General features: G+C 46.6%; 13 protein-coding genes across 13 annotated transcripts; 5 read left to right on the forward strand and 8 right to left on the reverse strand.

Annotated features, from left to right (window-relative positions):
• Nucleotides 1-18: 18 nt before the first annotated feature.
• Nucleotides 19-938, reverse strand: BBBOND_0301610 (hypothetical protein, conserved; the record flags this gene model as incomplete). The annotated part of the gene is made up of 2 exons (XM_012912989.1): nt 19-406; nt 802-938. 2 exons carry the CDS (start codon nt 936-938, stop codon nt 19-21), a joined length of 525 nt encoding a protein of 174 aa, XP_012768443.1.
• Nucleotides 939-1,041: 103 nt separating this feature from the next.
• On the forward strand, nt 1,042-1,424 carry BBBOND_0301620 (hypothetical protein; the record flags this gene model as incomplete). The annotated part of the gene is given in 2 exon segments (XM_012912990.1): nt 1,042-1,311; nt 1,326-1,424. The coding sequence occupies 2 exon segments, from the start codon at nt 1,042-1,044 to the stop codon at nt 1,422-1,424; spliced, it is 369 nt and encodes a 122-aa protein (XP_012768444.1).
• Nucleotides 1,425-1,531: 107 nt separating this feature from the next.
• Nucleotides 1,532-4,618, reverse strand: BBBOND_0301630 (hypothetical protein, conserved; the record flags this gene model as incomplete). The annotated part of the gene is made up of 13 exons (XM_012912991.1): nt 1,532-1,807; nt 1,848-1,931; nt 1,966-2,038; nt 2,074-2,324; nt 2,359-2,718; nt 2,754-2,912; nt 2,949-3,372; nt 3,407-3,494; nt 3,533-3,785; nt 3,821-4,066; nt 4,102-4,206; nt 4,241-4,362; nt 4,498-4,618. The coding sequence occupies 13 exons, from the start codon at nt 4,616-4,618 to the stop codon at nt 1,532-1,534; spliced, it is 2,562 nt and encodes an 853-aa protein (XP_012768445.1).
• Nucleotides 4,619-4,871: 253 nt separating this feature from the next.
• BBBOND_0301640 (translation elongation factor G, putative) lies at nt 4,872-7,160 on the reverse strand (the record flags this gene model as incomplete). Its single annotated transcript, XM_012912992.1, has 2 exons — nt 4,872-7,031; nt 7,068-7,160. 2 exons carry the CDS (start codon nt 7,158-7,160, stop codon nt 4,872-4,874), a joined length of 2,253 nt encoding a protein of 750 aa, XP_012768446.1.
• An 866-nt stretch (nt 7,161-8,026) lies between these two features.
• BBBOND_0301650 (hypothetical protein, conserved) lies at nt 8,027-9,253 on the reverse strand (the record flags this gene model as incomplete). Its single annotated transcript, XM_012912993.1, has 1 exon — nt 8,027-9,253. The coding sequence occupies one exon, from the start codon at nt 9,251-9,253 to the stop codon at nt 8,027-8,029; it is 1,227 nt and encodes a 408-aa protein (XP_012768447.1).
• A 1,218-nt stretch (nt 9,254-10,471) lies between these two features.
• Nucleotides 10,472-12,484, forward strand: BBBOND_0301660 (hypothetical protein, conserved; the record flags this gene model as incomplete). The annotated part of the gene is made up of 5 exons (XM_012912994.1): nt 10,472-10,661; nt 10,716-10,865; nt 11,032-11,109; nt 11,461-11,586; nt 11,679-12,484. 5 exons carry the CDS (start codon nt 10,472-10,474, stop codon nt 12,482-12,484), a joined length of 1,350 nt encoding a protein of 449 aa, XP_012768448.1.
• Nucleotides 12,485-12,838: 354 nt separating this feature from the next.
• Nucleotides 12,839-13,582, reverse strand: BBBOND_0301670 (hypothetical protein, conserved; the record flags this gene model as incomplete). The annotated part of the gene is made up of 1 exon (XM_012912995.1): nt 12,839-13,582. One exon carries the CDS (start codon nt 13,580-13,582, stop codon nt 12,839-12,841), a length of 744 nt encoding a protein of 247 aa, XP_012768449.1.
• Nucleotides 13,583-13,853: 271 nt separating this feature from the next.
• BBBOND_0301680 (prenyltransferase, UbiA family protein, putative) lies at nt 13,854-15,210 on the reverse strand (the record flags this gene model as incomplete). Its single annotated transcript, XM_012912996.1, has 5 exons — nt 13,854-14,039; nt 14,075-14,162; nt 14,193-14,501; nt 14,538-14,604; nt 14,646-15,210. The coding sequence occupies 5 exons, from the start codon at nt 15,208-15,210 to the stop codon at nt 13,854-13,856; spliced, it is 1,215 nt and encodes a 404-aa protein (XP_012768450.1).
• A 163-nt stretch (nt 15,211-15,373) lies between these two features.
• On the reverse strand, nt 15,374-16,774 carry BBBOND_0301690 (hypothetical protein; the record flags this gene model as incomplete). Its single annotated transcript, XM_012912997.1, has 6 exons — nt 15,374-15,417; nt 15,452-15,817; nt 15,971-16,158; nt 16,194-16,605; nt 16,644-16,685; nt 16,720-16,774. The coding sequence occupies 6 exons, from the start codon at nt 16,772-16,774 to the stop codon at nt 15,374-15,376; spliced, it is 1,107 nt and encodes a 368-aa protein (XP_012768451.1).
• Nucleotides 16,775-16,944: 170 nt separating this feature from the next.
• On the reverse strand, nt 16,945-19,421 carry BBBOND_0301700 (the record flags this gene model as incomplete). The annotated part of the gene is made up of 10 exons (XM_012912998.1): nt 16,945-17,075; nt 17,112-17,187; nt 17,223-17,308; nt 17,344-17,434; nt 17,493-17,619; nt 17,656-18,295; nt 18,424-18,617; nt 18,783-18,988; nt 19,023-19,207; nt 19,244-19,421. 10 exons carry the CDS (start codon nt 19,419-19,421, stop codon nt 16,945-16,947), a joined length of 1,914 nt encoding a protein of 637 aa, XP_012768452.1.
• Nucleotides 19,422-20,439: 1,018 nt separating this feature from the next.
• Nucleotides 20,440-21,453, forward strand: BBBOND_0301710 (hypothetical protein; the record flags this gene model as incomplete). Its single annotated transcript, XM_012912999.1, has 1 exon — nt 20,440-21,453. The coding sequence occupies one exon, from the start codon at nt 20,440-20,442 to the stop codon at nt 21,451-21,453; it is 1,014 nt and encodes a 337-aa protein (XP_012768453.1).
• A 196-nt stretch (nt 21,454-21,649) lies between these two features.
• BBBOND_0301720 (hypothetical protein) lies at nt 21,650-21,862 on the forward strand (the record flags this gene model as incomplete). The annotated part of the gene is made up of 1 exon (XM_012913000.1): nt 21,650-21,862. One exon carries the CDS (start codon nt 21,650-21,652, stop codon nt 21,860-21,862), a length of 213 nt encoding a protein of 70 aa, XP_012768454.1.
• Nucleotides 21,863-23,537: 1,675 nt separating this feature from the next.
• BBBOND_0301730 (hypothetical protein) lies at nt 23,538-24,548 on the forward strand (the record flags this gene model as incomplete). The annotated part of the gene is given in 2 exon segments (XM_012913001.1): nt 23,538-24,422; nt 24,435-24,548. The coding sequence occupies 2 exon segments, from the start codon at nt 23,538-23,540 to the stop codon at nt 24,546-24,548; spliced, it is 999 nt and encodes a 332-aa protein (XP_012768455.1).
• Nucleotides 24,549-25,629: the final 1,081 nt, after the last annotated feature.

Raw genomic sequence — 25,629 nt, forward strand, 5'->3', positions numbered from 1 at the left:
TCGTTTCAAACATGTGTTTTAATGATTCAGCATGTTTCGGTAGCAGTGTTCTATGACGTCTTGTACATTACTGTATCGGTCCGTAGCCGCATCGAAGATAACATAACCGTTTTCGGTTGAAACTTTGAGCTTTGTGTCGCCGCCTTTAGCTATCGCATTGATGGTAACACCGGGTAGCTGTTCCCTTAATGCGTCATGAAATTCGTGGTACAGGGCGGAGTACGCCTGCCAGTTGTACTCGATTTGCAGCGTGCGATTGAAGGGGTGACTTGGAGTGTACGACTTCGTCACCTTGGGAAAACTCAACTTGCGTACCTTAAAAAAAGGTGGCTTACGGCGAATGCGTCGGAATCCAAATTCTTGTGGTTTAAGTTGGGGCAGGTTCCAGACGTGATGGCCGTCGTATCTGTAAAGAACGTGAAAAATGTAAGTGTCGCATAGAAACGCTGGTACGAGTTTTCGCTACGTTCTAATGTAACTGAGAAACGGAAAGTTGCAACGAAAAACAGAAATGCGAAAATCAGGTGCGAAACAACACAAACTGCGCATAGGCGAAAAACGGTCAATGCGTAAAACGGTGCGGTAAATCCGATCTTCCGCTTCAATTGCGCAAAGCTGATGAGAATATCACTGCTGTTTCTTTCACCGCGAAATGCGTGAATGGCGCATTGTACCGCTTAAGAATTTTCTCATACATATTACGCAAAAATATATGTAATTCCGGAAAGTGGCACCTTACAACGCCGACGTATGCTGCATAGACTCGTGGCATACTGTTGTCATATGTAGCGACCGTCTTACCTTTTGAAAATCAAGAGATCCTTCCACTGCTTGAAGGAAGATATCGACACGCGATTCCTGACGTGTTGCAACTGCCACTGAACCGGCGACGGAAATACACCTCTGCATAAAACGTTCACGGCAGCGTCAATAAACATATTTGGGTCACGCAAACATGTGTAAACTGGCATACGCTACCACGGCGCGCTACGCCTGTCTATTATCCACGCCGTGAGCAGTTACTGCATCAGTGTGTAGTAAATGACTCCATTACGCGGACAACTATTCCGAGCAGCACTCCGCCCGATTGTTTTGTGTAAACATGGTCTGAATAACGCAAATATAGCCCACTTCGGCACCCTCTACAGGAAGACACAAGAGCAAAAGACAACCGCCACCCAAAAGCCGAAGGCAAGCGATTATTTCTCGAGGCGAGAGATCGCTGCGCTTTTTCTGCAGCCTTTGTTCGTCATAGTGGTGTACCTCACCGTCGTCTGGCACGGCTTCAAGTACTACTGCAACATCAATAGCGTAAGTGCCAGCAGAACACGGATAATAGCCACATTCAGATCGACCAATTCGTAAGTACGCTGCGGTGGAAGTACCGCGCCTACCGGTTAAAACAAAGCAGCGGTGGAGAATAGAATCTGACAGGGACTCTACAGTTCGTATCTGCTGCAATCAAGGCCCGGGTAGATTGCGTTCCCCCTAACAGCATGTTATAAAACTTTGACATCCATAAAAGTTCTATTTAAACATTAGAGGTGAACGTATTGACGCCAGAGGGCACAACCTGCTGCATTCTACAGTCTTGCAATCTCATTGTCAAGCAGCGTGTCTTGAGTGTGATCCGCTCTTTAAGCTTGTTGGCAATCTGTACCAACGTGTCGTTCAACGGTATCTCAGCGATTGCGTCAAGTAGGCCTACATGGCGCATGGCGATGCAATTTTGCACCCGCTTAGACAGCTCCATCAAAAGCTCCAGAGCGTTGACTACGAAATCGTCATCGCGATATACTCTGAGGTTCTGCAAAGTATGCAAGTCAAATATGCAATGATTAACGCACCAGCATGATAGAGCGTATCACGTGCTTCCCAATTTTAATGTACACAGGGCCCGTCTTAGGCACCTTCTTCAGGCAGAACATAATCTGTGAACATAATAAAAGCGGGAGTGGCACATACCATCACCATATGGTTGGGATCACAAGAGCCAATGTGAAATGAGTAAATCATGACTTCCGTTATGAATTCAAGCCTGAACAACGTGTGACTTGAGCGGGTAGCGCTTACTGGTTGGCTGTCATTCGAAGAAGTTTGTAATTGAAGAGCTGGCCCAAAACGGCCGCAGAGAAGCTCACAATTTCCATATTCCTTCCGTAGTAAGTCTGTATACACGCTGTACAACGGTAGTTGCGGTTCACGCATACCTCTAGCAGGGAAATGAAGTTACTGATCACCCCTTGACTAATAAACGCCTCCTGATGCTCAGTAGTCTTGGTGATGTTTACCATGAGCTTCAAGGTAGATATCACTATTTGTTCCTGCAAAATATGTCGACCACTATGCAGCTACAACCTCGCTAGACAACATGTTGTCAATCAGAACCGAAGCTACTCCTTGACGGATCATGTGATCCTTGAACGCTCCGGAGTGGAAGCTGAAGTTAGTCAAAATTGCAGTGATGATCATCACGACTTTGTAGTTGCCAATGTTTCGACGCAACATGCCAATCAAACACTTTAGCAACGGGAGATAGGAAGCGTCAATGGGTTGCGGTATATCCAGAAACTTCTTCAACACGCGCTCTACAATTAGATCCCCACGACACTGCTCTAGTATATCGCTCACAAGGCTCAAGTAGGGGTTGTATTTTCCATCTTGGTGCCGCAGATCCGCTGCATATTGGTAGATAAAGAACCCCTCCTCGATCATGCGCTTCAAAAAGTTAACGTTGGGTATGAAGCACTCACCGACGTTGCGTAGTGGTTGAATATGATGGAGTTCCAGCTCACCTGAGACATATCGAAACGGTACGACTCTATAATATTGTTGAGGAGTGAAGAGGAGTAGTCCTCATTGAAGTCGCTCGAGCGGAAGTGGATGAGATATGCCGTTACTTCGTATAACTTCTGCGGCAGCATTGTTTGCGCAGCCAGCCTTCATACCTTTTTGTAAGCATCATCAGGCATAGCGTTGAGGTAACGGGTGAAAATGGCCAGAGAAAGGTGGCTACCCATCAACAACTCGTCGATGCAAATTGCGATGTAATCAGCGAGACGCATGTCAAAACGGTTCATGAGTTCCCTGCGCTCGGGGCTTTCGTCAACATCACCGATACCGAATACGAGCGCTTTCACGTGATATATATAATCCATTGGGTCGTCACTTGTTAGGGCCATGGGTTCTTTTATTGCCTGGATCACATGTATATCCACACAGTCACGCGGAAGCAAACGAAGCGCTGATAGTATGAACCCCTTAATGAGTTTATTATAACTCGGTACGATGCTTCCTTTGCGACTCAAAAAGGCGTGCATGGTATGGTCAAAGCGCAGCGTGTCCAAACGAACTTGGATGAGGTCCTTGTACCTACCCACCGTGATTGAAAATCAACATGACATACCATACGTTGTACTCATCCACAGGAGTGAGGGAATTCGCAGTTGTGCACATTTCGTTGTAAATAACCGATAAATTTTTGTCTTCTACACCTAGACATAAATGCGCCACTCGAATTAAGCTGACGTACTGCTCAGGGGAACCTCGAAACGCATTGAAATGTCCTGGCATATATCAAACATCGGCGGAATGTAAAGGCGGCGGAATATAAAATACGCCAGCAGCGATGAGTCGGTCTTTACCAGCACATGGTAGCACGACCACGTTGCGAGGTCGTTGTTCAGGTTCATGCGCTTGTTGTAATAACCGTCGATCAGCACGTCCGCCAAACTTAAATCGTTCAAAAAACCGCGCGTATACTGGTGGAGGGTTTGCAGCGATTCCTAAAAGGGATGCGATGCGAATCTGACCGGCCTACCAGGTGCGGCGAGTGCACTGACATGGGCTCACGTATGTTAACGTTGATGGACATGCCTCGGCCAACATCTTGCAGCCTAGTCAATCTACCGCTGGTGAATGACGTGTGCTCGAACGAATCGCGCATGAAGAAGAAGTAACCCCTCAAAGTGACCTTCTTGTAACCTCGAAAGGGCAACAGTGTCCTCTCTCGATCCTCGGTGTCTGAGGAGTCGTTGCTCCCTTCGTCGGAAGAACTTTCCGCTTCCTGCAGGAACTAAATGCGACATCAGCCAATGGTACCTCATGGTGGCAGCGCATGTGGTCAGCGCCCATGGCAACCTTTATTTTAGCATAGAGATGGGTGTCACTAGGCGTCGCTATGTCGAGCGACTCCACGGGCAGACTCTGCATGATGTAAAACACTGACAACTCCACCAACCGGGCTATTATTGAAGTGCAGTGTGATCACATTGTTTCTTTTTACCACACGTTTGACGCAGTCGTACAGGAATCTCCCACCCTTCAAGAGACCCCCAAGGGAGCAGGTCACCAGGTGCAGCCCTGCGACAGTATTAGCGCGTTCAGCTTGTTTCGATGCTATAGTACGGCATTTGTGGTCCACTTTAGTAGTCATACGTCAGTTATTCTGCTTAGTGTGGACACAATCGCTCCCAGAATGATAACCAGTAGACATACCTCCATCGGCAACCAGTATGTACGCCTTCCGGTGCTCTGAGCCTTTCTTGATCTTCACCAGCTCGAAGTGACGCACTCGGTCGGACACCAGGCTGCTAAGTACTTGGAGAAGGTCCTCCATAGCGGCTTAGCGGCGGTCGCCGGTACCGCGCAGCCGCCATAGACAAGCTATTTATATCATTTGACGGTACACATCGCCGATATTCTATAATATTTAATGCGTACGAGACGCAGTTGGCGTTTGTTAGCACTTTTCTTCTAGCGGGGCGATGTGCATATTCCATTAATGATGGGAGGATGACCCATGAAATCAGTTGACATTTCGACGCGTTTCCGGTTTATTGCCTTTCCGCATCGTGTTGTGCAATGGTATGTCACTTCTTTAGGCTCTCTTGATACTCCTTGGCGCACGCTTCCTGATCGGCTGCATTCATGGGCTGGTAGAGCTTGAATTCCATGCTGAACTCGCCCTGGCCTTTTGTGGCGGCACGAAGGTCAGTGATGTAACCGAACATGTTCCGTAGCGCAACTTCCGCCTGCAGTATGACATTGCTGCCATATGCCGACGTGTCGGTCACTAGTCCCTTGCGCTTGGTTATCGTCGAAAGCACCGACGCCTGGAACTCGTGCGGGGTCACGACCTCGACCTGCATGATAGGCTCCAAGACGATCGGACTCGAGTCCAAATAGCTCTCTTCGAAAGCGCCTTTGGCAGCAAGCCGGAATGCGATGTCTGACGAATCCACCTCGTGCGACTGGCCGTCTGTCACCACTATGCGTGTATTGACAACCTGGCGCCCACAGATCAGTCCCTTCTTGCAACACTCGCGGAAGCCGTTCTCTATGGATGGCACGTAGTTCGGTGGAATGTCGTTGCCCACCAGCTTGTTCACGAACTCGACATGCAAGTGGCGGTTGGCCTCCTCGCCGATCGGTTCCATGTACCCGATGATCTTACCGTATTGACCTGCTCCACCCGACTGCCGTTTGTGTGTGTAGCAGAAGTCGACTCTGCGCGTTACGGTCTCGCGGTAGTTCACTATGGGTGGCCCAGTCTCAACACTTAGGCCGTACTCCCGCTTCATGCGCTCGACGTAAATCCCCAGGTGCAGCTCACCCATCCCGCTGAGCACGGTTTCTTTGCTCTCTTCATCTACCGTGATTCTGAACGTCGGGTCTTCGCGCTTGAAACGGTTGAGCGCCTTGGAGAGGCGTGCCATGTCGCGGGTGTCCACCTTCTTGAGCGCAAGTGACACCACGGGCTCGGGGACGAAAATGGGCGCCATGGTAAGTTGTAATCGGCCGTCGGTAAACGTCACTCCGGAGTTGCACTTGAGCCCAGAAATGGCAACTATTTCACCGCTGCACGCCTCAGACACGTCCTCGGTATCGCTGGCGTGCATCTTGAACAGCTTCTTCGTGGAGTGCTTCTTGCCCTCCTCCACCAGGTACAGCTGCTGGCCACGGCGCAGTGTCCCCTGATAGATACGCAAAAATGTCAGCTGTCCCATGGGGCTATCTTGTATCTTGAAGGCGTAGGCGACCAATGGTTGTTTGTGGCTGCCGTCCAGCGCATCCGTCTTTTCGTCATTCAGATAACCGCACTGTTCTATATCGGCCGGCGAGGGTAGGTAGTGGCAAACCGCATCGAGAGCCAACTGGGCGCCTTTGTTCCCCTTGGCGGAACCCATGAGAAGCGGGTATGCTTTGTGAGACAGGCAGCAGCGTCGGATAGCGTCTCGCATGGAACGCGGCGTATAGGTGTTGTCCAGGAACTCCGCCGCGAACTCGTCGTCTAGGTCGGCGAGCTTCTCCAGCAGCGCCGTCTTCTTGGAACGGAGCAGCTCAGCGTATCCGTCGGGCACTTCCTTTTTAACCACGTGCTGGCCATTGGGGCCCTCAAAGTGGTACGCGCACTCGTCGATGACGTCAACTACGCCTTCGAAGCGATTGGCAAGGCCTATCGGCACCTGCAGTTCAAGCAGGTCGATGTTCAGTTTTTGGCGAATAAGCCCGATGACCCGCTCTGGGTCTGCGCCGTCACGATCCATCTTGTTGAGGAAGACAATCCGCGGGATTTTGTAACGGTCCATTTGCATGTTCACCGTCAGTGTTTGCGATTGAACCCCGGCCACAGCGCAGCACAGCAATATCGCACCGTCCAGAACGCGCAGCGCCCGCTCCACCTCTATGGTGAAGTCGACGTGTCCCGGGGTGTCAATGATGTTCACCATGTAGTCGACGGAACTCTCACCTGCAGCGCCTTCCACCGACCACCTGAAGTTTGTCACGGCAGATTGAATCGTGATGCCGCGCTCACGTTCAAGGTCCATGGAATCCATCTTGGCCCCCACGCCGTCGTTCCCACGGACCTCGTGAATCGCAGCAATGCGACCGGAGTAGAACAGGATGCGCTCGGTCAGCGTAGTCTTGCCCGAATCTATGTGGGCGCTGATGCCGATGTTGCGTATCCTTTCAATGTTGTAATGGCCATCGCCAGTGTTGAAGCAGCGGTGCCACACCCTGCATCGACCCTGCAAAAAGAATGAGCTGACTGTGAGCTTACAAACCTCGCATGCGGTATCCAATCCATGCTTCGCTGTAACTTTGCCGGATCTCGTTGGTTTGATCGCAAGAAGGCTGGAGAAACGGCGTGTAGACATGTGTCCGGGCTGACGCAGGTCAAAGTAAACAGGAAAACACAAACCTCTAGTCCTGCCGACATTCCGAGAAGTTCGGAATGCACAGCTTTGCTAAACAGCCGCGAAGTTAGCGTGTATAGAGCGCTCATGGTGGTTGCATAGAGTCGAGTCAATACAGAAGCCCAGCGAAGTTGATCGGCTAGCGTGAGACCAAGTGCAATGTCTATCTATGATCCACCTAACGCGTCGTCATGTTTAGATATAATAAATTCACTGCAGTGTGTAACTCGGGTGGTCTCTGGATTAGAACGTTCACGCGCAGATTCCAAGGTAGGGAATCGCGCTTACTCGCCACAGGAGCGTACACGGGGTAAAGATGGATATATAGTCCATGTTATCACTGCTATTAGTGCGATTGTCTAATGCCGCGGAGGGAAAAGCTCGCTGCGCTCCGCTTGCGGTGTTTGACACTTTTGCGCGGACGTAAATCGCTTGCTGGCATGACTCCACGCCAATCGCTGCGCCTGCGTTGCGATGCAACGCCGTGTCGACGAAGATGGGGCCATGCGTTGTACGTGCAATACTGATTTTATATCTCCAACATGGCTTGCTTTGCGCTGCCTTGCATCCGTGAAGATGTCGGCGGTGAACCGCATCAGTTAGGCATAACAATTTCCAGACATTTAACCACGACATAGGCGAGTGAAGCGCACGCTCTAAATGATGCAACACTTTTCCAACCCGTGCTTCGTGGCAGCCTGCGCCTGCCAACAATGCAGCACATCAGCACCGATATCGAAGCAAGGCACAACGCAGGGTTGACGCCGCACGCTGGGCATTAAATGTAGTACTTCAAAGAATCACGACGGTGATGAATACGTTCTGCGTCACGCCTTGCGGGCCTTCTTGTTAGCGCCCTGCTCCCTGAGGGACCGCTCTATTTCGCGCACGGCTTTCGAAATCTGATCTATCTTTTCCTCTTGGTTGAAAGAACCAGCGGGGTACATCTTCATTATGGGCGTCATCCTGCCGATGGAGTCAAACAGCAGTTTCTCGTAAAGCGATGTGTACAAGTTGTTGAACCGGGATTCAGATATCCCGTAGAACAATTCGCTTGCTTCGGGTGCCATCTTGTGGCACCTGCACGGCACTTTGGGGTTGTCGTTGTGCGGCTCGTTGAACCCGTAAGCCTCATAATGCTTAGACAGCAGCATCTCCTTTTCGATGAACGAGATGCACTCGCGCGGAAACGTCACCAGCATGCTTTGGTATATGGATACAAGCTTGTTGCTTTTCGTGTAACGCCGGTTGGGTAAGTTGATCTGGTAGGCGTGCGCGAAAATGCGCAACACCAGCGTTTTCAGCAAGATTCGCACGTCTGATCGCTGTGCAACCGAGCGGTTCAACCATATGGCCTGAATACTGCGTTCGTGTTCGTCATAAACTTCAATAATACCGCCGGCTAACGGCACAACTCCCGAGGATGAACCACTCCTGGCGGCAAGCATAATGATGCAGCCTTTCATATCTTCCGAGTCCAGACGCTCAACTATGCGATTGACCGTAAAAAATGGCGAATTCGCATCATCCACAGGAAGGTCGTAATCCAGTTTTAACGTGAGAGATTCGTTTGTGTTCTCACCCAAACCTATGTCGGATGAAATCGAATCCTTGCGCGTCTGCACGGAACATATCCTCATTTCACGAGGTGACGCAGCGTTCCCCGACGTATCTTCGCTATGGTACACAGTTCCATTGCTGTTGCGGTGTACTAGCCTGTTGTCGGACTTGTCAAGGCCATCTGCCCTTAGGGCATCAGCTATACTGGTGTCTGTGGATGCGGTCGAATCCGTTTTGGTGGGTCCGATAGGTGTCACCTTACTGCCTGCGGCATCGACGCTGTGCTTATCGTCACCATCAACCGATACTTTGCCACTCTCAGCAACGGTAACTGTGCGGTTGTTGCCCAGTATCTTCTGCATTATTTTACGTTTGTTTCGGGCTGCAGTCTTGCAGTTCATCGGCAGCACCAAAGCGTAGGGCTGCAGGTCCATCAAATGGAAGACGATATTCGTCGCATTTACCAGACGGTGTGTGATGGCGTTCTGCGACATTTTGAATGAGCTCACTTAAACAATGCCTGCTGTAGCTCACTTAGCGCTAGTCGGATGATGACCGGCGACGCTCATGCGATACACTTGAATTGGCGTTTAGCTTTCCCCAATTACTCGCACGATTACTGAAACACCACCTCGTCCTCCTTTGTTGCGGCGGAAGACAAACCTAAAGATAAAGCGGAAGGCTTCGCAACTGCGTTGTTCAAATGTCGACGGATTCAAGCTGGTGATATCAAAAAGAACACAACCAACTGTTACCCCTAATTAACTGCATAACAAAATGTTACCTTGACACTCAGACGTTCTTCCATACAACTGGTCCGGCGTGCCTAGATGAAACGCCAACGAGGTAGGCCAGTGGTGGCGGGTGTTTCAGTGCCTCAACAGAAGCAGACATAGAGCAAAATGATACTTCAAAGGCGCCGTGCCACCGCAACAAACCTGAAAGCTTACCCCGGCCCAGAAACTTGGGAAGACCGCCGTCCTTAGAACGACACGATCACAGGCATAAAACAAGGATTCCCGACGTCAATGCCACATTACCAGGCATTAATTTAGAGAAGACTTCAATACGCTCATCGGAAATAAATCTGTGAACACCAAGTTGATTTTCAGTGGGTAACTTCCCCAAACACTTCACACAACACCCGAGATCTAGGGGGAGCAGAAAACTTAACCTGTGTCTTCTACTCAAAAAAATCATTACATACATGAATTGCACTTATCCTATTTTTTGGAGTGGGACCTTATAGCATTTCGGTTGCGCATATGACAGTGTGTACGCGCGTCCGCTCAGAACACCCAGCTACCCATAACCCGAATTATACCGGCAAGCTTCGCCACACTCGCGACAACACGTAGTGTTACTATCACTTCATAATTCAGCCACCGCTCTATTATGTTGTTAATGCCGTATGCCACCTAGACACGTGTCACGTATGCTACGTGATTGTGGTTTCCCGACAGCCTAGCATGGAATACGAGTTGTACGTGCTCTGCAACGTCATAGGTGGGTTACGTACATGAAGTGGCGTATTTCCAACGCCCTTTGGTGCATATTGGTGGATGGCGGTATGGGCGACGTCTTACCGAGGCCGCTTTCAAACGGATCGAATTATCAGTAACGTTCATTGACTATCAGGCGCGCTTGTTGTAGTTTTGATCATGTGCAAACACTGTTATCAACGGTGCCAAAGGAGCGGCTGAGCGACGAGTATGAAGGCTGACAAAACGTACGACAACGTAGTCAAGGGGAGCCTCAAAATAAAGGGGAAAGCCATCACCAAAAAGAAGAAAACCGTAGACGTCGAGGTTACGAAGCCGAAGGACGTAATAGTCGTTGAGAAGACTCAAACTGAACCACAAGTTGTACCTGATGACGACTTACAGAAAAAAATCCAGCGAGGTAGGCTTTTGCAGTAATTCGCATCACTGCCGACAGTGAGTCATACACATGCAGTTATAGCGAACGATTCGCTAACGCCAAGCGAAAAAACGTTCCGCATTGTACAACTCCAAAGGAACGCCAAGAAGATTGAGGATCAGCTCAAGAAAACTCACCGGGAGAGGGTGGAGATCTTTAATCAAAAGCTATCCAAACTATCGCCGCGTTAGTAAAGCCTGTATAATGTTCACGTTATGACAGATTTTGACATCCCTAAGGTCGGGCCAGGTTGATCTTCTGTGATACCCGTTATTAAAAGAAGAGTACTTTGCAGTCTATAACAGCGCTTATCTGCAATTTAAACATTCGGTGTACGTGGCGCTATTTGGAGTCACACGAAAAGTCGGCAAAATGTCTACCGCAACGTTCCTGGGGACACCCCTCTCGAAATACGAGATTGATGATATTGGTACGTTGCTTTGCGGTGTTTTAGCGTATATTTGGGTTGTATATTCGTGGTTTGTTGCATGATACTGGTGTGGCTCTCTTCAGTGCTTAAGATGATAGCATCCCGCACGTTTGGCTATCTTCCGAGCGTATGTTCTCAGTGGCCTTGATACTAGGTGCAATACTGGTCCCTGACAAAATTGTGGTCGCACCTTGTAACCATACATTCCATTGAAAGCATTTTTGTATGCAAGGTAAACCGGTTGTTTCTGACCATCCTATCGGATGCTCAGCAAATAACATTTCATGTTTGGCTGCATTCGTCGTTGTAATACCAACGGCACATCTTTAGTCAACAATCATCAATATTCAGAAACCGACCTGGTGCACAAACGCGCCCAGAATTTCGAGAAATCCAAGGAACTTAAGTACAGACAGAATCGTGAGCAGATCAAACGTAACCAAATAATAACCCACTACACGGTAGACACAGCTGAAGGTGGGTCATTTTTATCTTTTTGTATGATCGTCGAATGAGCCACGGGCCACGTGGAATACCCGTAGAATCTCAATTATGACACCTCGCTACAGGATTTGTGCCTGCAAACTTCAAGTCATCCAAAACGAACCGTGCCTCCTACAAGCAGCAGGAAGTGAGCACATTCACGGATCTGGAAGATGCAGAAATCACGACCAAAAACACTCTTAAAGCTATTAAAATCGATCGAATCGGGTTACGGAGAAATGTTGCAACCATACTAGCTACGCTGGGATTCATGGGAAAGAAGCGCTTTATAGGCCCCATTAACATACATGCGCCACAAACGAGAATCTCATCAAGCCTTGAAGGCGTGGGTTTTACATTCGACGTGGACAAGGGTGTCGGAAAGTTGCAATTCGTTAATGCAACAAATGATGACTACGGACCCCAATGGCGGCATCACGCTATACAACGCAGTACCGAACAAATGGCAAGCCTTGAGGGGGCTGAAAATTACCATGTTAGTCCAACACTTAAGGATGGAAATGCAAAGGAAACGGCCGCCGTATCGAGGCATGTGCAAGACCGCCAGTTCGACTTGGCTGAGATACAATTCTATTACCAGCACCTTTACAACCTTATCGTGAAGCCTATGGAGGTCACAGACGATCTAGTCGAGAAAATCGAGAAGGGTATAGAGTTCGCATCTGAAGGTATAGCTAAGGAAAAGGTTGTGGAAACCGGCAGGAAGGTGGAACTTTACACCTTCGACGACGAGCTTCTCCAAAAATTCAGAATCAGAACCAAACGGACGAAAGACGATTCGGCCAATATTGGAGGCCACAAAATGGACGATGGAACAGCTCCTACGGCGAAACTTCCTTCGGAGCTGTTCCGTAGAATATTTGGCAAATAGGTGAGTAAAATACAGCATGTCTATTGCTACACATGGACTTTTAGAGAGCAACAGCCCCATGAAGCTTTAATGTAACCAATATGTATTGGTGAAGACATCGTCAATTAAAATTTTAGCATCTACGCATGTTTTTCAATTCTTGGCTGTAGCGCCGTTATAAAATGTGGAAAACTTTTGCACCTACCGTACGAGCTGTTTTGAAGGTAAAAACTTTCTACTTGACGGTTGCACTGATTTCGTTTCCAGCTGACGTGTAGGCAAATATTAGATGTATCCGAATATTCCTGTGCTGTAGTTGTGCGAAATGCCCAAGAGAATCTACCATGTGCGCCCAATGTAAATGGTCAGATATTGTCATACTGAATCATAGGAATCAAGTGTTGTCTGGGCGAGAAAACAACACGATGCTACTATAGACGATTGCTTGCCCTTCAAAAACTTCGCTAGAGAGTCGGTTGACGTCAAAGAACGTTTAGCACTTCGTGGTGGAGTTTTGAATGCCTCGAATGTTTCGGGGCTCGGCATCAAAGGAGGTTGAATTATCAGCGCGCAGTATGTTGTGGGATTTATCTTGGGTCTGATAGGCACGAAGTTCGCATTAAAAGTGAAATGCACTTTTTGGCCTCTCGGTGCATTTACAGCGGTGCTCCATCCGAAAAAGCTTCCCTTATTTTCACGTGTCAAGCTCTCAGGGTTCTGATATCCAACAAGAACGGAATTGAATAAACCGCGCACTCCTCTAATTTCAATTACGGGAGACGTTGTAGAATCCATGTTTTCAGTAACTTTGCACTTGACGGTTAACGGTTTTAGAGGGTTGTATTGCATTGGCGCCACTGGTGCTACAGGCGGCCCGGCAACAGGAGTAGGTGCTGTGACCGGAACAGCATATGATGAATCTGTTTTGGGCTTATCGGCACTGCTGTAGGACCGACGGGTAACTGTGCTACCACGTACCAAAGGTCCTTTGGCTTTGCTGCGGTCATACCGCAGCCTATCGGAGGGAAGCCTCACATTACCGGGAGTAGCATTTCCTGCGCCGATGAGGAGGCAAAACATAACTATCTCTATTGCAAAGTGTATGATGGGCGTCTTCATGGCTGCAGTTGTGACCTGAACTCAATGAAACTCTACCTTTCCTTGTCGCGATGTAAGCCGGGATTATTTATCACCAGCCCGTTATCATAATGACCGACACGCTCGAGTTATCCGAATGCTATGTTTAGACCGATTATAACATTATAAAACGCAAAGTTCAATTGTGACTCTGATAGCCAGTGTGACGAAAGATACGCATCTGTGTTGAGAATTTTCGACCGTCGATCTTTATCACAAGATCCGATGATTATTAATGGTATATTCGTACCATCTATGATGCTACGTCGGTCTTGAAAGTTAGGTCCTTTCCGGCAATTATACCAGCCAGAACCAGTGTGCCATAGGGCACTGATCGCTTGAAGAACTTTAAGCAACTATTCGAGTTGTCGAGATCCACTACATTTATTTGACGAATCATCCACATGTGTGACAATGCGATAAACCCATAGAACCATTCCTGAACCCTTTGTGGCGCATAGTGGTCAACAATACCTTTAGGTCGGCGTTATACCCCGCAGCGGCAATGAGGAGTGACATTAGCACAGCGCTTATCTTACAATTACGCTTGGTCGCATCACCCCTGCAGGCGTTTAAATGTTATGGTTAAAACTTGCCATAATAGAGCCATCGATTTAACGCCGATCTTCCTGTCATACTTCTTATCTTGGTGGGCGTACACGGTGTCGTACACGACAGTCCAAAGAGTGGATGCCGTATAAAGGAGAACTGGGGCGATGGTGAAAGGTTGCATAAGCGCCGACCAGGCCTTTGCAATGATAAGAATGTCACAAAAAAAGAACCCACTATGAAAACGCTTATGTTGGAGGCCAGGCCCAGGAACACCTGCGGGTAATTCGTGAAGCGCTTCATAAATGGATAGCAGCACGCTCCTAGTGCGGTTAATATGCCGAGCCGAATGCTGAAAGCAAATTGGTCTTGCAGTATGCGCACTTACGTGTTGAGGTCAAATTGCATCAAAACTGCTAGGCCCAGGCTCGCATTGACGGACATAATAGCAACAGCTAAACAAGAGTTACAAAATGCGGATACAGGTAATGCGTACCCGATGTAGTGGAAATCTGCCCGGCTGCTAGTGGTCTTGTTTTTGTCCTTTCAACATGCCTGTCTATATTGCGATCTGCCAAATCGTTTACGCAACAGCCTGCAGTCCTCGCGAAGAATGCTCCCAAGCAAAACAGCGCCATTTTTTTCATTTCCTCTAGGCCGAATACAGGAGGTAATGCCATAAATGCACTCCACATGGCAGGGTAGCAAAAAATTGCAACCGGCGTTAAAGCCTGGTATCGCATTAGCCTGCAATATACCGCAATTCGGTCGCGCATAGGACGATCATCCGGCCGTGCCGCTGGCAGATTGACACTATTAACGGAGACGTAACGTTTGCTCTCAAGCGAGCGTGCGAAATCGCGATCTCCCAGGGAGGAAGGTAACGGTTTTGCCCAAACACATCGTGAGTTATTCCTGTAAGAATGACCCCTATGTACGATGGCGAATGTATAGAACAAGCCGTGCTGATGAAATGGATGTCGACGCAATTGTTTTAACGCAAACGAGCATATTAATTTTTGCGATAATATACCGCTTGTATGCGAATAAAGTGGATGCATTGTGCCTTAATTTATTGACAACAAAGCGTTTAAACTGTGCAGGATTCCTGAACAACGGTCAAAACAGATCAGGCTGTCGTGATGTGCAGCACGCCTGCGCTACCATCGCCGCCTCTCAGATTCATATATGCCGTTAGAGCGACTACTAGTGTGCGATTTATGATTACTTTGTTGCTTCCTTCTTCTCTGGATAGTTTCTTAAGCCATCTACGCCAATATGGGAGCCACACATTATACCTACTGAGAGCCATGTAGAATTCCATCGCGTCGTCATATGCTTCCTTCAGTGCCTGCGACCGGAACAGCTTGGACAGCGGTGCAAGTTGTGAGCGTATTGGCATAGGGTTATTCGGAATTGAGTGTATCCATGCCAAGTATTCATCTTCGTCGTCGGCATTGCCTATCGGACTGCCTCCTAGCACGTTGACGTAACTAAATGACACATTGGTCATGTTACTATTGTTGGACATCTTCGTGCCATCAACACCTACTGAACCTGCCGCAACACTTTTTGTAACTTGAATGTCAGCCCTCGCTTTAGCCTGGGCATTGGACCTTTTCCCACTTTTAGACGCGTTCACCTGCTCCAACTCAGTTAGTCTTCCACCTAAGCATTCATGTAATACCTTTATCTGGGTTTTATTCATTGTAGAAGAACTACATCTTTGTCAAAATGGTTGTGCTCATCGAAAACATATTGGGAAGTACGTCAACAAAATTCATGCGCCATTCTGTCATCTGTCATACGGGAGATACGTACCTATTTTTATGTTGTAAGTAAAATGGGTGCCGAATAACTCGAAAAGATTCATCCACGGCTTTACGTGCTCCACGCAATCCGGGTGATCTGGGTTCATAGAGTATCTTATGGTGGTGCAAGTCTCCGATGAAGTTCTGAAATTTGGAGTTAAAAGTGAGACTGCAATCTCGAAAGATTTCTTAAAGGCGCTGAGGGGGTATTTCGGCTATTTTTGTGGACCTACTATTGCCCGTTAACAGGTAGTGCAGCTTCCAGTAGGAAACAGTAATTTCGCTGAATATGCAGTCTACGCGTTTTAGACAAGTTGATACCGGCTGATTCTGCATAACCGGCGGACAACGCGAATTTCACGGAGTCATCGATGGAACCGAAGCCAACCTCGGAATCTACAGCCAATGCCTTCTGGTAGTCCTTCATGCTTTTAACAACCGTTCTCTCAGATGAACGCCGGCATGACACCAAAGGCCGAATCCATGCCCCCGGAACACTAGCATATTTGGGGTCCTTCCTCGCCTTACCTCTATATTGAGTAAGGGTAAAGGATATTATCGGATTCCGGTAGCCTGGGTCAACCAGTGAGCCATCGTCGATCAACGGATTTCCATACAAAATGTCATAACCGCAGCCTAAATACTCTGCACAACTATTAAAAGTTCACGGTAATGATACTAACCCATGGCAGGAATCTTTCCCTGTGTGATTGTGCTCTTCAGTTCTGGGTGTAATTAGGGTAACGAAACGGAACTTACCACTCGATATATTTTTGCCGTGTTTTGTCGCTAGCGTAACAGGTGCAAGCACCATGGCAATCCAATATAAAACCATTTGTATCTCTATTTATTTATTCCATGTTTAATGTGGTCTTTTAGATCAAACATGAGCTTTGTAACGTGCCTTAATGAGCCTGGTGCCACGTGAATCTACAAGTTTAAAAGGTAAACCAAATTATCATCGACGTCTTATTGTATAGGATATCACTTTACGCAAAAAATGTAACTCCCGACGGAGGCCTCATTTTGCGATGGCGCATGACATGCTACTTCATACTTGGGGCAAGCTGCCACTCTGACGTTTTTGTTGTCACGGGTGCTTAAAATAGTAAAACCTGATATTTATATAGAAGCATTATCAGTGAACATACCGTTTACGACTTTACTACTGGAATCACACGGCAATTTTTCTCCCGCACCAAGGACTCCTGCCGTAGTCGAATATAGCTGAGGCATTTATCGATACATAACCGTTAACCAACGTTTATACCAAACGTATTCTTGGGGAGACATGCAACCCAAATTAGTCCATTGGGCCCCAAATTGCGATCTCCACAACTCCTAATGCCTATGCACCATTTTACTTGAGAACCGGTGACATACCTTTGGGGCACTCCCTTATCATCATGGGATAGCCAAATCTGATTATGACTCCAAATACTACAACTGTATCTTTTGGGCATACTACCTCATTCTGTAAAAATAATAATATTGTCCGGCGAGGATCATGAGCAATGCGCAGTACAACTTACGTAGGTAGACTTGTCAGATGACCCTTTCGTCAATTTCTGTGTAAAGTCATAAAACTGCATTTCGCCGCATAACGCTATGACGAAAGTTGAAACGACATCTTGATTGAGATCAAGGATACATGCGTTTCTGTGCGAATATGTTAACAGTCGGGGTATGACCTACAATCCCGGATAGCACGGTTTGAGTTGGAGTATCTGCCGTTTCTCATTTAGATTAACGCCGAAACCAAATATAATCTTACTTTCCCCCTTACAAACGTCTTTTCCGACCTTATCTGGATCATTAATGGCCACAAGCGTAGACTCTTGAAGCTGTAGCACGATGAACGACCACAGACGAACACGGTAAATCATATTAACAGCATGACTTACCAATTGCAATATTGAACTCCTCAATGCTCCATTGGTGATGTGTGTATCGTTTTTGTCCACGCCTCTCAGTTTTGCGTAATACCGCAGCGCCTCCTTAAATAACTTTCGTGTCTCGTCGTCCGGCATCAGCTCAGATAATGAAATGAATTCTACATCAATCGGCACGGGGTTCAAAGCAACCTTGCGCACCCAATCCTCAAAAGAATCGGGAGTCATGAATTCATCCTTCGGTTCGGGTCCCACCGTATACTGGACCACGTCATTTTCTTCGTCATCGCGCGAATGCATAAATTCGTTTTCCTTGGTGCTTTCTTGACGAGAATTCGATAGACCAAACCAACTTGATGATGTTGTAATTGTCACCTCTGATTTTTTAGATTTCCTACTTGCTTGTTTGTCCATAGCGTTGTTGAACCTCCTGTATGTCCCACCTGAAGGTACACATGGAATTTGCAGAGTATTTATCAGTTAAGTATATAAATATACAGAATAGTATTACGCGTAAATAAACTTTATGTTCGTATATGGCACATATTCGGGGGTTAAAGGCTGTACTTACCCATGGTAACATGCTGGGTGGCATGAGTGCCGAAGTCGGCGAAAAAGCGCATCCAAGATGCTATACAGCCTTCACAACCTTCATCATATATGTTTTTCTTTAACCTGTCAATGGGACATTCAACCTCTTTAAATCCACCTTTACATGTATCAACAAGTCTCTTAACTATTCCGTTGAATCTCGTTGAATTTTTCCTGAGATCATATGTTTTCGCCTATAAATGCATCCTAACGTATTTCTGATCACAAATTTTCTTAGTTGATATGAGACAGAATCACCCGTGCATATGGGGTCAGCAAATCAATAACGTCTTTACGCCCATTTTAATATGATTTTAAAAAAGGTGGCACAGTGCTTACCAGATATCATTGATATTTATGCCGGCGCTGTAGACAGTACAATGATATTTTCTAACAATGATTGATCTTGAACGCTTCAATTTATTCAAGATGTCGTCATCCTTGGTCGTCTCCGAAGTGCTGGATGAAAAAATGTTGCTATACCCATCGGATGTTTTGCTCGAAATTAGAGACATTAGATTCTGTTTGGTATCGACAGAACTCAACTGCATCATTTCATTCATTCGCATCTCGCATTACCTCGTTAGATAGGTCGCATTGAAATTCGTTGGCGACCCATATACCCAGTCCCTCCAGTTGATTTCCTTCTGATTCACCAGTGTAATACTTGTCTAGCACCGGAGCTCGATAGTTTTTCAGACTAAATCCCGTTCTGTCGTCGATGCTAGTGCCATTATACATATCATAGCCGCATCCAACATATTCTACGTTTGTATGTAATTACTTTATTGTATAGTTACCTATATTTTTAGGAGTCTTGTTTGTGTCTTTAAATATTTCAAGCTGCTTTTCCAGAGACACGGGGAACCGTTCTTTTCTTCTAACTTCCCCTTCCCCTACCCGGGCAGTTCGCACCGAAAAAAATATCAAACTCGGTAGAACGTACACCCAAGATAACCTATTAATGGTTTTATTCATTTTTTCTACTAAAAGTATCAAAACGTCTCTCTGTAAAATGGCATGATGTGATACATCGAGCCCGCAGGCTCCACTGTGAACTTTACTAAATCCTTGGTCGTTTACATCAACTAGGTCGTACATACATTTTACAATTACTGTGATTCAGTGTGACGCACAACTTTTTAGAATAAAAAAACATGTTCCGTGTCAAGGGTTCAAAACGCTACTGATCAACTGTTGTTCACATATAGTATCACATGGTACCAGTTTACAGCGATGCGTTGAGGCTTAACTATTGTATATGCAAGGCAAAATTCAGTACTTAGGAAAACCGATCCGTGCCCGCCGCGGCCAGTCAGCACGTTGGACACGTAGAAGAACAGAGATAATACTTGTTGACCGATTTATCAGTGTTGCGATGGCTGAATTGTATAATTCCGTGGCATAATATGGTGAAACTGAATTCACATGGTTTCATATCGATCCAAATGGCCCGAAGAGACGTAACATCTGAGCTGGGGCGGTGAGTTTTCCGATAGATTACAGTTTGGCATATTAGTTATACAGCAGGTAGATATGATATGTGAATAATCGCGGTTGTGGCAATACATTAGGTCATAACGGTGCATTGCCCGACAATGCAGCCACTGGAAAGAGTACTCTCTCTGACACGGCACCCGCAGCCTAGCTTAACGTTGCAAACTTTGACGTCTCTGCAGATGTTACAACGTCCATATATTCATCATCTGTCATTTGTATTCGAAATTTTGATATCCCTATGACATGCGTTGTCGATACTGCATGCCTAGTTAATGGTATGAAGTATACCGAGATGGGTAATATATAGTCATACTTTTAGAGCACGCATACGTGGTGCGGATACCGGCTGATCGACATAGAAAGCCACGCCTTCAGTAGGTGTGGAAAGCGCCTGTGCTGCTTCCTATATCGAGAGCCGTTTAAAGGCTCGATATATAAATAGAGTAAACATCTAATAGACCTATACCAATCGCACCTTTCGACTAATCATTTGAAAATGGTGTACACTTCGTTGACTGAAGCTCCTCACAACGTCAAGGAGGGCATTGACTGGTTAATGGCTCTTAAGGGAACTAGTGGCGAGAGCACCTTGAAGGCTATGGTTGGCGCAATTCACCATATATTCTCAGAACACTCTGATGGAAATAATCCGTTGCCGTCTCTCGATAAAATTAAGAGCATTTCTAAGGAATTTCTAGAAAACCCGGAGCTACGAGATAATATTTTAGTGAAAACCTTGCTGAGGAGATTCTATACTCCGACTAGTGCCGCAAATACTGGGTTTAGGCGCTATTGGCATAGACAATTTGATGAGTATGGACGCGTCGTAGGAGTTAAGGGGGCCAAACCTGAATACATCGAAGAGTGCTTAAGCAATGTTATGGATGGTTTTGCGAAGCTCTTGGATGATATCAAAAACCCCGATGAGTATAAGTCTGCTTACAGTTCAAAAGCGACTTGGGAGGCATCATGCGCAAAAGACCCGGAGGCTTGTGCAGTGGTGCTGGTGGGAATTGCGCCAATGTTGTACGCAGGTCTGCGTTCTTTGTGGGGTACGGCCGAATTTAAAGTAGGACCGTTTCACAAGCACACGGCACGTCAGAATTTGGGGGACGTTTTGAGAGCCCTGGGTTACGTGGAGCCGGAATGCCGCTCTGGTATGGATGGTTCATATATATACGAGACTTTTAGAGGTTTGGATAAGGATTTAATACATAATACGTATGATCTTGCCGGATTTGACGTTTTCTATGGATCGAAAACGCCAGTGCCTGAGAAAGCTGAACCTTCTGCAGAATCTACGTTACGTGCAAAAGTTCGCAAGTTCTACATGGGCAGCAGGGAAGTATACGGAATACCAGGGGTTGACATTGACATGGGTTTGGTGAATGCCTGGAATTCCAAGAATGCTAAGAAGCCTGCCAAAACACTTACTGGGCTAGGATCGGACAACATTTATTATCCGGGTGCACCAACAGTGGCGAACTTGAACGCTGCTAGCTTCATTTGATAGGCGTTTTGTTTATTCATGTAGCCAAGGAGTTATTCTTTCAATAAGTTTGTTAATTATACGTTGATGTCTACTCCTCCATTGTAGTGTCTACAGCCCATTGTTGTAAAGATGCTAACCGATCTACCTAATAAGCGCCCTAGTCAACAACTTAGTAGGCGTATTAACACAGCGTAGTAATGGCCGAGATGCAGGAATGACTGCTGTGACACCGTCATATCGAGAGACGGTAGAAATATGTGATACTCCATCTGGGTTTTTGAGGAATGCAATCGCCAACGTGCCAATTGCAATTATCAACCAAGACATTTTGCAGGGACACATAGATACACATGTAAAGTGGGAGGACCTGATGGAGATGGATTTCAACTGTAGGACTTTTCAATTTGTTGTCCTATGTGATCAGTGACATTAGATCCAGCTAAGCTTATTGTTCCGTTAACAACCCTCTACCCTAAACTTGATGGACGCCCGCATGGATGACACCAGTTACGATCGGCAAAGGAGCGACGTGGAACCCGCAACCGGTATCAGCGTGAGGCGGTAGCCCCGCGAAAGCGAAAACCGGGTCTAGCCACATAGCACATTATAAAATGTGAAAGCACAATAATAACGATAGAACAAACGCAATAATAAAGAATAAACCATATGTTTCGGTATAAGATGCGTATTTTGCAAAATGACTTGGCGTTTCATGTTGATGTGGACAAAGTAGGGGATCGACCGTTGCTCACTAACCACGTTTTGGCAATGTGAACTGTATATCACTTTGCGATCATTATACGTCAAGTAACCTGATTTGTTGAGCAAAAAAGTATACCAAAGTCAACTGACAACAAATCGCCTTTATACGCTGGTAATTGCTCTATAGGCTTGTCTGTTTTAATACGGCCAAAATCGCCGATACGAATGTTTACGGAACGATATAACACCCATTAAGAAGAGATAATTAATTGTCGTGCTTGTAATGTGGCCAGGTAACTCGAGCCGCTGACTGCTCACACACTAGGTCGCCCAGCGTAGCACGAAGGCTGAGATAGGGATACAGATATAGCACACATTATTTGGGACGAGTTTTGTAGGCGCTGTTACCGTAACGCGTGCGTTTCGTTTTTTAATATGCGGGTATAACGCCAAACTATCAATGGAATACCGTGAAGAAGTTACCCTCCGTTGAAGGCAAGCTAGTCTGTACTCACAAAAGTAGTCGCTCTAACGGAATGGGCCCATTGCAGTTGAACAAACTGTCTGTTATTGTAGTTGAAAAATTATGACCTTGCTGGGTCGTATCAGACACGGTATCGGGGCCACCAAGTTTGGGACGAAATATACGCGGCTTGAAGCTACGACGTTACTGCACAAACCCGCGCTTTGCCCCTAAACCAGCGCGTAGTAATGACGCACATACACGGAACTCCGCGTGCGTATAGTTTTCGCCCCGAAGCACGGCGGCGTGCTGGATTCAGCTACAACCGATAATCGCGGCTTCGCCCACAAGCGTTTGGAACGTGTGTGAACCAATGTATAGTAACGTTCGGCTTTTATACGCTTACAAGCGCTACAAATAATAACGGCGTTCACTGAAAGCAAAAACAATTATGTTAATCACGGAAGACAGTACGAGGAGTGCTTGCCTTCCCCGTGACTGCAGTGTCGGCAATGAGCGAACCCCGCAAGACTCTGCGGGCCGTTTATAACACTTTTCCTTTATCCATAGTATCATTTAAAACTTTCATGCGCCAGCTAAAATTGTAGGAACGTCCCCGGGCTCAGCATGTGCGATTACGCGTTAGACTTGTCTACCCAATGACTCGCGTACTGCATGTGACGTTGTGTGGACGATACTATGGTACTACAGCTTGGTTGCCACCGTGCTTCAAAATCCGCTTATACGATTTAAAGTGGGGTTTTTAGTGCATTTGAAATAGATACTCAAACCTTAGAAGACACCGACGCTTGCGTTGTGCTCAGAGACCATTAGGAAACAGCTGTTTAGACACGCGGACTGTTTCGTGAACAACCCTACAATAGGCGAACAATTTACACGTTTGTAGAAGTCATCTAATTAAACGAATCATTACAAAATGGTGTACTATTCGTTGACCGAAGCCCCTCACAACCTCAAGGAGGGCATTGACTGGTTGATTGCCCTTAAGGGAACTGATGCTGAAAGCAACATTGCTGCTTTGGGTGCTGCAGTATATGATTTCCTTGCGGACAAGCCAGTTGGATTCACGAAGGTTCCAGTTCTGGAGGAAGTCAAACAAATTACCAAGGAGTTCATGGAGCAGGAGCAGCTTAAGGATCTGTGGCCCGCAAGAGAGCTGCTGTGGAGGTTTGACAACTCTGCGAACAAGCACAGCTCATACCTCGGCAGAAACTTTATCGTTGACGAAAGCGATCATGCTAACATCATAACCGCTCATGGTGTCGAGACTAAAGATATCGCACAAGATCTAACTGAAGTTGTAGACGGTTGTGAGAAGTTCCTGACACAGATCAAAAGCACCGACCTCTATGTGTCCGCTTACAATTCAGAAGCGACGTGGGAGGCATCATGTTCGGAAAATCCGGAAGATTGCGCAGCCGTATTCGTGGGTATTGCACCTATGTTGTACGCAGGTCTACGTTCCTTACGGAGCGCGAACAACACTGGCGCCTTGGAATACATAGGGATAAAGAAGGAAACTAATTTGGAAACGATATTGGATGCCATGGGTTACGAAGAGTCAGATCTTCAATCTGACGTTGATCGTTCATACATATTGAAAGCGTTGAGAAGTGTGAACTTGCGAATGTTGTCGACACTTTTCAATCTCTCTGGGTTCTGGGCTTTCTATGGATTGTATAATAAACTCCCTGTAGCTGGACTATCTGTAAAAACGTCAGGACATGGTAAAGCTCGCGCTTCCGTCATTGCCGGAGAGGATAAATATGAAATACCATTTGTTGACGTTGACATGGGTTCGGTAAGTCTGTAGAATTCCAAGTTTGCTAAGAAGCCTGCCAAAACAGATAATGCACTCGGGTCGGATAACATTTATTATTCGGGTGTACCCACTGTGGCGGATTTGGGCCATGCTATCCCCTTTTAGTTGGTATCATGTTTATTTGTCTAGTAAAAGGAACTACTCCTTAACCACGTGTATGAATTATATGTTGATATGAATGTCGCATTCATTTTGCCGTCAGCCGTTGGCACTGAAATGCTAGTAGTTTTATCCAACAAGCAATGAATTGGTTAACGTAAAAGTATTAGGACAGCGGAGCAGTGGCAGGAATGTAGGAGTCAGTGCGGTGGCACTGACATGCTAGTAGTCTTATCCAACAAGCAATGAAGTGGTTAACGTAGAAGTATTAGGACAGCGGAGCAGTGGCAGGAATGTAGGAGTCAGTGCGGTGGCCCCATCATCTCGGCATACGGTGAACATGTCTTATAGCCCATCCAGATGTCTGATGAATACCTTTACCATCGTTTAAATAAGGAGAGGGGGTAATCAATCACGACAGCATAGTGGAGACAGAGGCACAAAGGGCGAGATAACGGATACATACTAGTGTATCTCAATGGCGGTCTCCAACCAACTGGCAAGGTTTAACCTGCCAATCTATGTGATGAGGGACATGATACCAAGAGAAGACTACGATTCCGTAGAAGACCCTTAGGCCCAAACTGTATGGATGCCCGCATGGATGGCACCAGTGACGATCGGCAACGGACCGACGTAAATCTCGAAAGCAGTAGCAGCGTGAGGCGTCAGCCCCGCAAAACCAAAAACCGGTCCTAGGCACGTAGCCACATAGCACATTATAAAATGTGAAAACACAATGATAAGCAGTTGGGTATTCAGCGCATTGCCGATTCTTTAACCAGATATGATTCTTGCGAACAACCACGTCACATGTTCCTCACTTCGGCAATACCAAGTGCTCTGCCTAGAAATGGTGAAATCTAGAAGCACTTCACATGAATAAAAGAACTTTTGACCTTGTACACCAATTGCGAACACCAGCGATGTCACAATATGTTGTTTAATTGGCTACCGCAGTAAGTATATGACAGCCGATATCGATGTCGGCCACTGAAATAACACATTAATTGTAACATAGACAATGGCACGACGTTTATTCAATTGCCAAACGAGTTATCGTAGTACAGTTATTCATTACTTGACA

This window comes from Babesia bigemina, assembly GCF_000981445.1.
Source record: "Babesia bigemina genome assembly Bbig001, chromosome : III".
NCBI lineage: Eukaryota > Apicomplexa > Aconoidasida > Piroplasmida > Babesiidae > Babesia > Babesia bigemina.